Here is a 12,519-nt window from a genome sequence, read left to right on the forward strand (position 1 = left end):
TCTGTTACCCCTCCCCTTCTCTCCAGCAGTTCACCCATTCACCTCTGCCTCAGCACTGCTCCTGCCCCCAGCCCCTCTTCTTTCACCCCCCGCCTTTCCCCTTCTCCTCTAGCTGTATCTGACCACCGCCCCTCAGACGCTGCCTCTTCCTTTCCACCCCAGCTCCACTCCCATGCAGCCAATCGGAAACACCAGAGGCCCATCTGGGTTGGGGAACATTTATTCGGTGGGTCTGGGGGCCTGGAAGCGCCCGAGCCCGACCCGTCATGCAGCCTCTATGTACAGTGGGCATTGCGCCTGCCCCGAGGGGTATGCTGGGGCAGCCTCGTGGCAGCAAACAGGGCAGTGTGGCTTCGGCCTCTGCCCACCCCGAGTCTGGAAACAGCAGAAGGGGAGGCAAGGGCCAAGGGGAGCATCTGTGCCCAGAGTGGGGGAGGCATTGGCTGGCATGGTGAAAGGGGTTCTGAGCAGGGGCTGGGGACTTGGGCCAACAAGGAGCCACCTTCACAGAGGAGACCCTACAGTCTATGTCCTCCGGGCTGGGATGTTACACTCCCTCCCTTCCTCGGGGGTCCCAGCTTCTTAACACTGTCTCCAGAGAGTCTGCAGAGGGCTCAGGGGGTGTAATCAGAGGTACAGGAGTCTTGAGAAGGGCGGGAAGACCTGAAACCTGGTCTCTGGACAGGACGACTTTTAAAGCGCCGTCCTGCTCTCTGTGCCCACCCCTGCTGTCACCTGGGCTCAACCCACTGTCCCATTCCAGCTCTTCCAGAGCTGTCGGATCATGGAAGAGAGGGGGCCGAGAGCAAAAGGGGAGCAGAAAAACAGAACTGCCCGGGGTCGGCTTTTTGGCCTGGAAGTCTCTCACCAGCTTGGCAGGCCCCAGACCACAAGCAGATTTACATAAATATTCTGTAGCTACTCTGGCTGCTCCAGAAACCTCCCCAGTTTCAAACGATCTTGCACAGCGTACTTTTCTTGCTACATCTGCATTTCTTTGCTTTTCTTTCTTTTTGCTGAGGCAGTCGGGGGTAAGTGACCGAGGGTCACCGAGCCAGAAAGCGCTGAATGTCTGAGGCCGGATTTGAACTCCCCGACTTCAGTGGGGTTTCTTTTCACTGCAGTGTCCCACTGGAGGTGTCTGCCCTGGACAGAGCTCACACCCCAGGTGGGCGATGCTTCCCCAACTGTAAGGGGGAGGGAAGGGAGAAAGGCTCCGTTCCAGCCAAGACTCTCTCTTCCCCCAAACAAGAAAACAATCCCTGTGCTTTCTCCCAACTCCCTCCTCTCCTCTGCCAGCCCAGGCTGCAAGTTATGGGAGAGACCAGTGAAACGTTCCTGAGAATTGAGCTAGAGAGGGATGGTGATATTGGGGAGGCAGCAGTCAGAACCACAGAAGCAGAAAAGGCCCTCCCATATCTCCCACCCCTTTAAACCCTGAGGGGGGAGCAGGCATTGAGAGGCACCCAGGGAGAGGGGCATTTTCCTTCCCCGAGACCTCCCCCGTGCCCCAATGGACAAAGACAGAAGGACATACACAGCCTGGGCTGAGGGAGAAGGTGGCACAAGGCATGCAACAAGTGGAAAGGTAGAATTTTGGGGAGAAGCCACGGCACACCCCGGAGGGCAGATCTGCTCATTGTGGCAGCAGGGCACTGGTGGGCACAGGAACTGGCACCTCGGCATGGGCAGACCTGCCTGCAGTAGTGATCTCTGCCCTTAACTTGCCCTCCAGAGGGCCCCCAGAGGAAAAACAAAACCTTCATTATCGTGGAGCTTCTGTGTCTGTCAGAGGGGTGCCCAGCAGCATGGCAGCAAGTGAGCAAGGAAGCGGGTGAGGAGACCTTGCTCCATTCCCGGAACAAGGAGGCAGAGCCAGTATCTGGGCCATCTCCTAGGGCGGGGGCACTCGCTTCTTCTGTGCCCGCCATGCCCAACTTCAGATCTCGGTCAGAGCATCGGCAGGTACCAGGCCCCTCTTCTTGCCACTACTGACTCGGACGTAGCCCTCGGCATCCTTGCTTCTGCCCACGCCTACGCAGATCTGATCAAGAGAGGTGTAGGGCTGAGCGTCTAGCACCAGCCATGCAGGGGGCACTGCCCGCTGCACTGGCAAGGCCCTGGAGGGGACAGAGCCCATGTATAGACATCTCCCTTTCCTGCTGAGCGTTCAGGACCAGCCAGGCAAGGGGCACTGCCCGCTGCACTGGCAAGGCCCTGGAGGGGACAGAGCCCATGTATAGACATCTCCCTTTCCTGCTGAGCATCCAGCACCAGTCATGCAGGGGGCACTGCCCGCTGCACTGGCAAGGCCCTGGAGGGGACAGAGCCCATGTATAGACATCTCCCTTTCCTGCTGAGCGTTCAGGACCAGCCAGGCAGGGGGCACTGCCCGCTGCACTGGCAAGGCCCTGGAGGGGACAGAGCCCATGTATAGACATCTCCCTTTCCTGCTGAGCGTTCAGGACCAGCCAGGCAGGGGGCACTGCCCGCTGCACTGGCAAGGCCCTGGAAGGGACAGAGCCCATGTATAGACACCCTCCTTTCCTGCTGGTTCTTCCAGGGCTATGGCTTCCCTCCCTGCCCGGGCTCCCAGAACGCCACAGTTCCCCTCTGCTTCCTCCCTGTCCCCCAATCTCTGAGGCAGGAGATCTGTTCTGGGAGCAGGTGCCCTTTTTGATGGCATGCTCTTGCTGGCCCCCTCGGAGCTATGTCTTGCCCTCCCTCCCTGCCTGTCTCCTTTTCCCAGCCTTTTTGGCCTGTGGAGACCACTCACCTGGCTCTCCTTCAGGCTCATGTAGCCCTGCTCCTTATTCCCAGAAAATGGCTGGCAGCAGCGCCACACGCTTTCCCCCGGCCTCACCCGCTGCACGAAGTTGGCAGGGAAGAAGCCGACGCGGTCCCCGATCTTGCCCTATGGGACAGAGTCAGCCAGGTTGGTGGGGCAGATCTCCCCCTGACCTCCGTTCCAGCTGGCTTCCAATTCTCATTTGGAGCTTCCAATCCCAGGGCACTAAGCCCTGGGCTCCAGGGGAGCTTAATCTTTCCGTTTATTTTCTAAATAAACTTTTGCTGCTTTGGTGCTTGAGGCGGGAGTGGGCAGGAGAGTTTCAGGAGAAGAGGAGGCTAGGTGCTTGGGAAGGAGGGGGATGGCCAGGCTGTTGTGGGGGAGGCCTGGGACTTTGAACCTAACTGGCCATGACGCCAGGAGGAGCTGCTCAGAGGGGAATGTAGCAGAGCGGTCTCTGCTGCAGGGGTTCTGCAGCCTCTGCCAGGAGAGAGTTCTGTCCCCCTCAGGCCGGGCTTGGAGAGGAACATAATGACCTCCCCACCTCCACCTCCCCTTCCTGCTGCCCGCGGGCCTAATCACCTTCCACCAGTCCTCATTGGAATCATCCACAAGCATGATGCGGTCTCCTGGCCTGGGGGAAGAACAGACTGCGGCAGTCCTTGGGCAGAGCCAGCTGTGGCCCAACCGCCCTCCCCCATGCAAGGAGCTCATTCAGCCTCCTTGAGGTGCTGTCGGGCCGGTACTGCCAGGACCAACAGGCCCTACCCAGTCAGGGAAAGTCCGCCCCAGGGACGGGAAGGGGAAGACACTTACTGCAATGCCAGGTCATTGTGCTCCTGGGGCAAAAACTTGTAGAGAGCCACATAGGAATACATGGGGCCCACGTCCTTCCGGATGGTGCCCTTGGAGGCCTGGGGTGCCATGGGAGAGAGAGGAACTCTTAAAGCAGGGACCTGGCATTTCACAGGGAGCTCGTCTGGTGAGGACTGCAGAATGCCAGAGCTAAAAGGGGCTCTATCCCTTTTTTGCAGAGGTCCCAAGGGAAAGTGCTTGCTTAAGGCCATACAGCGAATTAGTGATCAAGGTCTTACATTTTAGAGTTAAAAAGGAACCGGACATCACCAGTCCAACCGCCTCAGTCTCCAGATATCCCTACCCTGGTACTGCTTCCCATCCCCCATCTCTACCCAAAGGGCACGGGGCCTTACCTGCTGCTGCCCAGGGCTTTTCTCCTCAGGGCCTGGGACTTCGTTCTCGGTTGGTGATGTAAAGACTGTAAGAGTGGGAAGGGCATGGTGTAAGGACTTGGGAGTTGAGGGGCCCACCTCTGGCATGGAGTGCCCTCTTCACACTCACCACTGTCACTGGTGCCCTCCTCTGAGCTACGGATGCTACCTTCTCCATCCTCTGTCAGTTCATCACGCTCACTCTGGGAAACAGACAAGGTCAGCTTAGGTGGACTCTCCGGCCCTCACTGTGTCCAGTTCTTTCAATGTCCGGCAGCCTTATCCTTCTTTCCCTAGAGTCTCCCAACTCCAACCCCTTCCCTGGTGTTCCCCAGCTCTCCCCCTCTTTTCCTTGTACCTTCCAGCCCCCAGTGGGCCTCATCCCCAGTCCCTCCTCCCCATCAGGCTTCCCCCCCATGCCTGGGCCAAAATCTGTACCAGGCTCCGGGTAGGGGACTCCGAGGTGCTGCTGAAGCTCGACCGGTTCATTAATGCCAAGGAGGTACCGTAGCGGAGGGTCTCATAAATGGGATCCACCTTCCCACTGGCACCTATAAAGGTTGCACCTTCAGAAAACTGTCACATACCTTTTCCTGGGAATCCTCTTATTCCCCAAAATCTAGACCCATGGGCACTTTTTAAAAAAAGCTGGCCCAGTGCTCTGGGTAGGCAGTGCCAGCAACCGCTTTTCCTGAGGCAGTAACCCCTATGTCCTAGATGAAGAGCTGGACAGCAGAAGGTACCACAGCTGCCAACCTCCCAGCCCCACAGTCTGAGTCTGAGGCAGCTTTGCTCACTATTGTCTGGGGGAATGGGAATCGGAGGCTTCCTTACCAGCTGGTGGAGACTCCCGGGTACAGGCTGGGGGCGGCTCATGCACCAGGAGAGGGGAGCTGAAGTTACGTCGGAAAGAGGTGGACTAGGGGAGGAAAGAGCAGGGAGGCGTCAGGGCCGTGATGAGGCTCCCAGAGAGCCTGATCTTCCTTGTGTCTGCTATTACAAGGAATCAGCTCTTTTCAGTGGGGGAAGAGGACGCAGTACCGTCCGAGGTACCCTTGGGCATGTGGCAGCCACCTGGAAACATCTCGATGGGCAAGGCTCACCGTTTTGCCTGGGCACTGCTGGTGGGAGATTTCCTCAGAGCACCAGAGGTGGACGCTGGCTTTGCACGTCTTACATCGTAAGCCCTGCTTGGAGTTGCCTAGAGAGTGATTTGGAGTCTGGAGGACAAGGAGGAAGGTCTCTCCTCCTCCTCTCCCTCCATGCACACATTGGTTGGGAGTGGAGGAAGGGTGACAGTGAGCTGGGAGGTGGATGGAAATAAAGTTCGGAGGAATCGGCAAAAGGAAGCTTCTTTTCATATCTATCCTCCCAGTGGATGGAACATATCTATGAGCTACTTGGGATCAAAGTTAACATTATAGAGAATAACTGTTCAAAGTAGGGAAAGAACTCCCCACCGGGTGTCCTATACAGGCATTGTTGGCATTGGAGGGCCAGGGAGAATTGGGCATAAAACAGGCAGATCCATGCTGTGCTCCCTTCCCCCATGTCATCTTGGCACTCCCACCTATGCCCACATCAGGGCTCAGACACCTACCCACAATAACCTGGTGGCAGAGTTCACAGGGGCTGGCACGTTTGAAGACATGGTCTTGGAAGCTGTGGGTCCTCAAGGGCTTGAGAGGTGCCAAGGGACGTTGGACTGGACAAGGGGAACGGGCAGAGGTGGATAGACCTGGGTCGGTTGACACAGGTGGGGGTGAGGGGGGTGGCAATGGGGTTGGGGGGGTCAGCAGCACCTCCGTTGGGCACTTGAGTTCAGTGCCTGAGCGAAGGAAGAAATTCTCCACACTTTTGCTTCGAAGGATGGTCTTGAGGGACAGGGAACGCTTGAAACGCTGAAGCTGAAAGAGAGGAGTCCATGATCAAAGGGAACTAGAGTCCATAGTAGAGTAGGCTCTAACCAGAGCCTATATATACACACTATATTTAGTAACACTTTCCATAACCAAAAGCACCAAAACCCAAATTGGAAATCCCAGTAATGTCAGAGGGTAGCACAGTGGATAGTGCATAGGGTTTGGAGTCAGGAAGAACTGAGACCTGTACTACTGTGTGACCCTGGGCAAGTCACTTAGCTTGATTTGTCTCAGTTTCCTCATCTGTAAATGAGCTACAGAAGGAAATGGCAAACCACTTCAGTATTTTTGCCAAGAAAACCCCTAGTGGGGTCAGGAAGGGTTGGGCTCGGGGCTGGACTTGGGAGTCTGGAGCTGAGAAGTCCCAAGGAAGAGAAGGCAGGCAGCTTCTAGATCAGGACCTGGTGCTGTAGGGCTTAGACCAGGACCTAGTGTTCTAAATCCAGTTGATTTTCAAAGCTCACGATTCCACACATTCCTCCCTTCCAGCATCAACACCCAGAAAGTTATCTTTTATTTCCCTCCCACTCCAACGAGAAGCCCAGAACCCTCGCTGTCCTCTATCTATCTCACGGTCCCATTCCTGGCAATGCTCTGCAGATTCAATGTGTCCAGAGAGACCATGGGGAAGGAAGCAGCAGCCTGAAGAAATGGGCACAGAGTCTCTGCCACCCTTGGCCAAGGCTCCCAGATGAAGAGCTGGACAGCATAAGGTACCACAGATGCCAACCTCCCAGCCCTGCCAAAGAAGGAGTGGGTGCAGCTGCTGGTTCTGAGAACACAGACACAGCTTCCCCTGCTATTCCAGACTCTGGAGAACAACAGGAAGTAAAGGTGGGGTCTAGGAGGAGGTACATGATGGATCCAGGTCTGCCAACCGTGGAGCCTGAGCTGGGCAGGATGTCTGGCTTCCCCAGCGGCTGGCTTTACTGGATCACTGAGACATCTTCCAAACCTGGCTTGGAGAGCACTGCTGGTCTCTGCCTCTACAGGTTTCAGACAGGGTAGATAATAGAGCCTGGGGTCCCCAAGGTTCTGGTGGAAATGGGTTAGGGTAGTAGCAGTATATGGAACCATCTCAGGATGTCAATTTATCACCTTAAGCCTTAGGACCTTTTTCTGGTGAGATGCCCAAGGATGCTTGAGAGTCCCTCTTCCTCATGCCTTGGGAATTTTTTGGAGGAACTGGTGTACCCAATTTTTATGTCCATAATTGTTCTGAATTGTCCTGGAATTTCGCCATCTGTCTTGCTTGTCAAGCCAAACCCTGGGGCAAAGAGGGAGAGAGTGACTTGTCACTCCCAACCCTGGTGCTTGGGGCCAGCGCCTTGTACCCCTAGGACAACCCTGTCAGAAGTTGCTTCTTCCTGGTCCCTGGAGGAAAGCTTCCTGAACAAAATATTCCTTCCCTGGGAAGGGACTGTCCCAATTCCAGAGCACTGACACCGCCTCCCAGGGGGAGCAGGAAGAAGGGCCATTGAGATGAGGAGCAGCTCATGCCTTAGGACTCTCAGGGAGGAACTGATGGCAGCCACTGCAGAGTGGATTTGCTGGAGGGCAGGAGGCAGCCTTTCTGTCAGTTGGACTAGTGCCTGCCTGCTCCAGAAGCATCTGATCCCATTACCCAAACAGGCATTTTTCGGGTTCCAAACCAAGACCCATATTTTCAGTCCATTCTAGGTGGGAATGACATATCTGGATGTGACTCACCACATCTCTATTGCCATAAAAGCACTTTTCTCCTCTCTTCCTTTCACCATGGAGAGGCAGGAGAGTAGAAGCTTTGAAGAAAGGCAGCCAAGAGGCATAAGGTCAAAACTTCTTTCTTTTGTCCCCTTCCTGCCCCTTGGACCTGATCCCTGGCATGGGGGAGAGGCTCCTTTGGCAGACCTGCCTGTCAGGCATCTTGGAACCCTTCAAGCATTTCCCTGGCTCTTTCCAACCAAGTGACCAGAGGACTGAAAATAGTGGGTCTGCTTCTTCTGCCCACCCACTCCAGCCTTCCAGGCTGAGAACAGTATAGGTGTGAGAGCAGGAACTGGCCATAGATCACCGACTGTGGGAGTCGGAGATCTTAGAAAGTAGAAGTGTGAAACGTTAAGCCTTGACATGAGCAAAGACCTTCAGGCTGAAGGGATCTCAGCTGCCATAATTCAGTTCCTGCTTTTCACAGACGAGGTAACCAAGCCTAGATAGACATTTAACTGGTGAACGTCACAAGACAGTAAGAATTGGAACTGGAGCCCAGGTCCCTTGACTTCAAAGCCTTTTCACTACACTAAGCTGCATAGTAGAGAGCTTATAGATTATTTAGATTTTTTTCCCACAGGAGGAAACTGAGGCTCATTATGGGTAAGCAGATCAATGAGATCATAACTAAAAAGCCCTTTGCAATGCTGGTCATTATAGATGCTTATCATCATTTTGATTATTCCCTCAAATCACTCAGATAGTGATGCAGCTCAGGGAAGACCCTCAGCCTCCCAAATCCCAGTACAGGGCTCTTTCCATCTCTTTCCTTTTCCACATCTCCCTGTCCATCTCTTTCTTTCCCCATCTAAGGCACTCCTCCCTTTTCCCCAGTTCCTGAAAGGGCACGAAGCAGCTGTGGGGTAGGCGGCAGTGGGCACCGGTGCCAGCTGACTCAGATGGTGGTGCTGGCATAGAAGGGTCCCCTTTCCCTGAGAAGGATGGAGCCAAAGGATGGTGGGGTGAGGGGGTGGGGATGTCCTGTGTGGAAGGCAAGCTCCTTTTTCAACTGCGTGGCTCTAGGAGTGAGAATAAGAGGAGACATGTTTGAAACTCACACTAGCCTTAAGTGGGCAGATTGGGGCAGGGCATCATGGGTTAGGTCTGTCATGTGGATGTACTGGGGTGCCCAGGGAAAAGAGGCCCAGTTGGTACTTTGTACCTATGTGGACCATGAATTGATGACAAAGAGGATTTTAAATATTTGCATCAGTGTCTGCCAGTTACTCAGCCCCCTCTGTTGTACCTGCACAGCTCCAAGTATCAGACATAAAAAAAAAGAGCATCGTGGGCAGTAACCAGACCCTCTCCCCCTAGGGACACAAATGAGCTTCTATGGCCCTCTCTCAAGTCATCTCCCACTCTCTCAAGGCTAGATTGGGGCAAATATTTGAAGGGCGCAATTTAGAATTTTCTCTATCCTCTTTGCCCACTTCCCCTAAGGGGGAAGGAGGATTTATCTTGGGCAATCATAGTAAGAGGTGGCACCACGAAAAACTCAATCTTCTCAGGATTATTTTAGGGTCTTTCACGAGAATAGTGAGATGAGAGGAGGGGCAGGAGGAGGCAGCCTCACAGACAGGATGGGGGAAGGGAACACTGCCTGGACCAGACCACCAGACCTCCCTCTCCCAGGCAGAACTATTTTCAGCAGGATCCTTAGGATGGGAGGGGGGAAAGGATAGCAGCCCTAATCGGCTGACTCTTCTCCCTCCCCTCCCCCTAAGCTGAGCTTGCAGGTTGGCCAACTTGCTGAGGTAGCACTGATACCACAGGAGCATCCCTGCCCACCCCGCCCCAGGGTTGCTGAGAGAAAGGAGGGGAGTGGGGAGACATTCTGGATGCGGGAAAACGCCTGGAATTGGAAGATGGCCACAAATAAGTACTTTGAGATTTGGAGAGAGAGAGAGTACCTGTGAATGCTTATCTCCCAGGTGATTAAAGATGAGAATGTGTGTGTGTGAGAGAGACAGAGAGAGAGACAGAGAAAGAGAGAGACAGAGAGACAGAGACAGAGAAAGAGAGAGACAGAGAAAGAGAGAGATAAAGAGAGACAGAGAGACAGAAAGAGACAGAGACACAGAGAGACACAGAGAGACAGAGACAGAGAAAGAGAGACAGAGACAGAAACAGAGAGACAGACAGAGAAAGAGACAGAGACAGAGAAAGAGAGAGATAGAGACAGAAACAGAGAGACAGAGAGAGAGACAGAGAAAGAGAGAGATAAAGAGAGACAGAGAGACAGAAAGAGACAGAGACACAGAGAGAGAGACAGAGAGAGACAGAGACAGAGAAAGAGAGAGACAGAGACAGAAACAGAGAGACAGAGAAAGAGACAGAGACAGAGAAAGAGAGAGACAGAGACAAAGAAAGAGACAGAGACAGAGAGAGAAAGAGAGAATCAGAGACAGAAACAGAGAGAGAGAAAGAGACAGAGACAGAGAAAGAGAGAGATAAAGAGAGACAGAGAGAGACAGAAAGAGACAGAGACACAGAGAGACAGAGAGAGACAGAGAGAGACAGAGAGAGACAGAGAGACAGACAGAGAGACAGGGAGGGAGGGAGAGGGCGAAGGAGAGACCCTGATACCCTGGGCACTGCCTGGGACTGAATTTACCCGTCCCTCCTCCCCCCTCCCCGGGTTTATTCTCTTTATCTCAGACGCTCTCACAAGCGTTTCAGTAGCAGACTTGACCCCTCTCCCAAGGTCCCTAGCCGAGTAGCCGGGATCTCCCCGGGCCGACTTCACCCTTTGCCGGGAGCGGTGGGGTTCCCCAGGAGATGGGGGTTTGGAGCTGGATAAGAAGGCTCGGCCCTGGGGCCCTGAGAGCCGGAGCCCGCGCACAGGTGCCACTGGCCTAGTGGCCCCGGTTCCTGGGGGGGTCTCTCCGCCCCCGGCATAGCCCGCCTCCCCTAAGCGCACTTAGCTCTGGGAAACTTGACCTTGGATTAACCTCTTGGGGGCGGGTAGAGGGGTTAGGAGAGAAGACGTTCGGGTAAGGAGTTGACCCCCCAGACCCTTCGGGCTCAAGGCGGGAGCAGAGGCGCCCTCCCCCATTTCTCCCGAATGCCCAGACTGAGCGGGGGCGCGGGCGCTTCCCCACACTTAAGGAGGCGGGCTCGCGGCCGGGGCAGCGGCAGCTTTGGCGCCGTTCCCGCGCCGCCGGGGCCCGGGGTTTGTCCCAGCGCGGTCGGGGAGCTCCTGCGGCTGCCTGCGCCCGGCCCCGGGCCCCGCGGAGCCCACCTCCTCCGCCGGGAGGTAACTCATTCACGGTTCGGTCGGTTATTCCCACGAGTGAGAACCAGGCATAATTAGGGCTGATCATTACTTGTGTGGCTGTGGGTCTCCCCGCTTTTACACCGGTGGGGGAGGGGAGGGAGGGGTGCGGTGACACGGTCAGCCTCGGGCGCTGCCGCAGCGGCGGAGTCCGGCAGTCCGAGGGGCCCCCCGCCCCCCTCCCCCCGGGCCCGCCGCTCCCCGGAGACTGCAGCCGGACAGGGACACCGAGAGAGGCGCGGAAGAGGAGGCGACCCCGGGCCCACACAGAGACCCTCACATCCCCAGCCGGCGCCGCGCTGCGTAAACGCGCGCGCGCCCCCCGGCTCTCCCGAGGCTCTGCACCGACTCCCTCCAACAAAGGGGAGTTACAAGCCCCCGGCGCGCCGGTCTCCCTGTGTTTGTGCCGGAGCGCGCGCACATGTGACATGTGGGGGGTGTGTGTGTGCGCGCGCGCGCGTGAGCGTGTGGTCAGTTACTCCCTCCCCGGCCCCGTCCTCCGGAGGCTGAGGCGCTCACATCATGCTGGACAGCGCCCGCCTCCCGGCGGCGGCAGAGGGGGCGAGCCGCCGCGACCCGCTCCTGAGCCTGGCCGCCGGCGTGCGCCGGCTCTGTCGCGGCAGTGCGGGGACCACACCAGCCCGGGTCAAGGAGAGGGTAGGACAGAGGCGCTGACCGCGGCGAGGCGGGGAGAGCCGCAGGGCGGGAAAGCAGCATCGGGAAGAGGGGAGGAACGGAGACCCCCTCCCCCCCCCCAGTTACCTTGGTCTCCTGGAGGGAGGAAACAGTCCCCGGGGAGGGCTGAGCGGCAGCGTCCTCGGGCTCGTTTTCCTTCTCGCTCATCTCGGTCATGGTCGTGGTCCCGCAGCTGGGGCACTGCGTGAAGGGGTCGCGGGGAGGGCAAAAGCCGGGCAGTCAGAGGCGAAGGAGGCCGAGGCGGCGAAAGAAGGTTCTCCCGGAGGGTCCTCTTCTTCCTAACTCCCCCCCCCCAATCGATCCAAGAAGAACCCTCGTCTCCCCCTTCCCAAAATGCCGAGCAGACACCCCGCAGGAAGGGAAAGTTCTGGGGCTGCCCCGCAAGGAGGAAGACAAATAAATGAGTAATTAAAGTCAGATTGGGGAGAGGACCCCCGGGCACGAGGGTTTGCAGAGGATGCTGTGCAGAAGGGAGAGGGAAGGAGGAATGAGGAACGAGGGATGGAGGGAGAGAGCTCAGGGCCGTGTCCGGCCGGGCCCCACTGTTCTCTGAGCCCGCCCCCACCCCCCTCCCCCCAGCCCCTGCCTGGGCACTTGGCATCCCCTCTGCCCAGTCCTCGCCTCCCAACTTTGATTTAAGAGGTCGCTTGGCCCCACCCCCTTCCATTCCCTGCTCCCCCGCTCCACTATGCAAATTAGGCAAATAGCCATTGGCTGCCTTTCTGACGGAGGTGTGTAAGGGGGGGTAGGATAGGTGGGGCCTGAAGGGATCGGAAAAAGTGCGAGGGAATTTGGGGGGCCCTCGAGGAAAGAAAGGGAGGGCTAGGGGAGGGCTGAGTAGGGGCTTCCAGTCTGCTC

General features: G+C 56.6%; 1 protein-coding gene across 1 annotated transcript; it reads right to left on the reverse strand.

Moving 5' to 3' along the window:
• Positions 1-1,001: 1,001 nt before the first annotated feature.
• On the reverse strand, positions 1,002-11,926 carry STAC2 (SH3 and cysteine rich domain 2). The gene is made up of 11 exons (XM_074261377.1): positions 11,728-11,926; positions 5,618-5,924; positions 5,121-5,218; positions 4,852-4,936; positions 4,456-4,568; positions 4,148-4,220; positions 4,000-4,064; positions 3,605-3,702; positions 3,371-3,422; positions 2,777-2,914; positions 1,002-2,044 (listed from the first exon to the last, which is right to left on the reverse strand). Exons 1-11 carry the CDS (start codon positions 11,815-11,817, stop codon positions 1,940-1,942), a joined length of 1,224 nt encoding a protein of 407 aa, XP_074117478.1. The 5' UTR covers positions 11,818-11,926; the 3' UTR covers positions 1,002-1,939.
• Between the last annotated feature and the right edge of the window lie 593 nt (positions 11,927-12,519).

Source organism: Sminthopsis crassicaudata, chromosome 4 (genome assembly GCF_048593235.1).
Source record: "Sminthopsis crassicaudata isolate SCR6 chromosome 4, ASM4859323v1, whole genome shotgun sequence".
In the NCBI taxonomy this organism is placed as follows: Eukaryota; Metazoa; Chordata; class Mammalia; order Dasyuromorphia; family Dasyuridae; genus Sminthopsis; species Sminthopsis crassicaudata.

What these genes read in the sequence shown, in the direction of transcription:
- STAC2 (XM_074261377.1), bottom strand. Translation starts at nt 11,817, where the DNA reads ATGACCGAGATGAGCGAGAAGGAAAACGAGCCCGAGGACGCTGCCGCT. An exon ending in CCTCCCTCCAGGAGACCAAG is followed by an intron (nt 5,925 to 11,727) that starts GTAACTGGGGGG and finishes CCTCTCTTTCAG; the next exon opens with CTTCAGCGTTTCAAGCGTTC. An exon ending in AGTCCCCTACCCGGAGCCTG is followed by an intron (nt 4,221 to 4,455) that starts GTACAGATTTTG and finishes TCTGTTTCCCAG; the next exon opens with AGTGAGCGTGATGAACTGAC.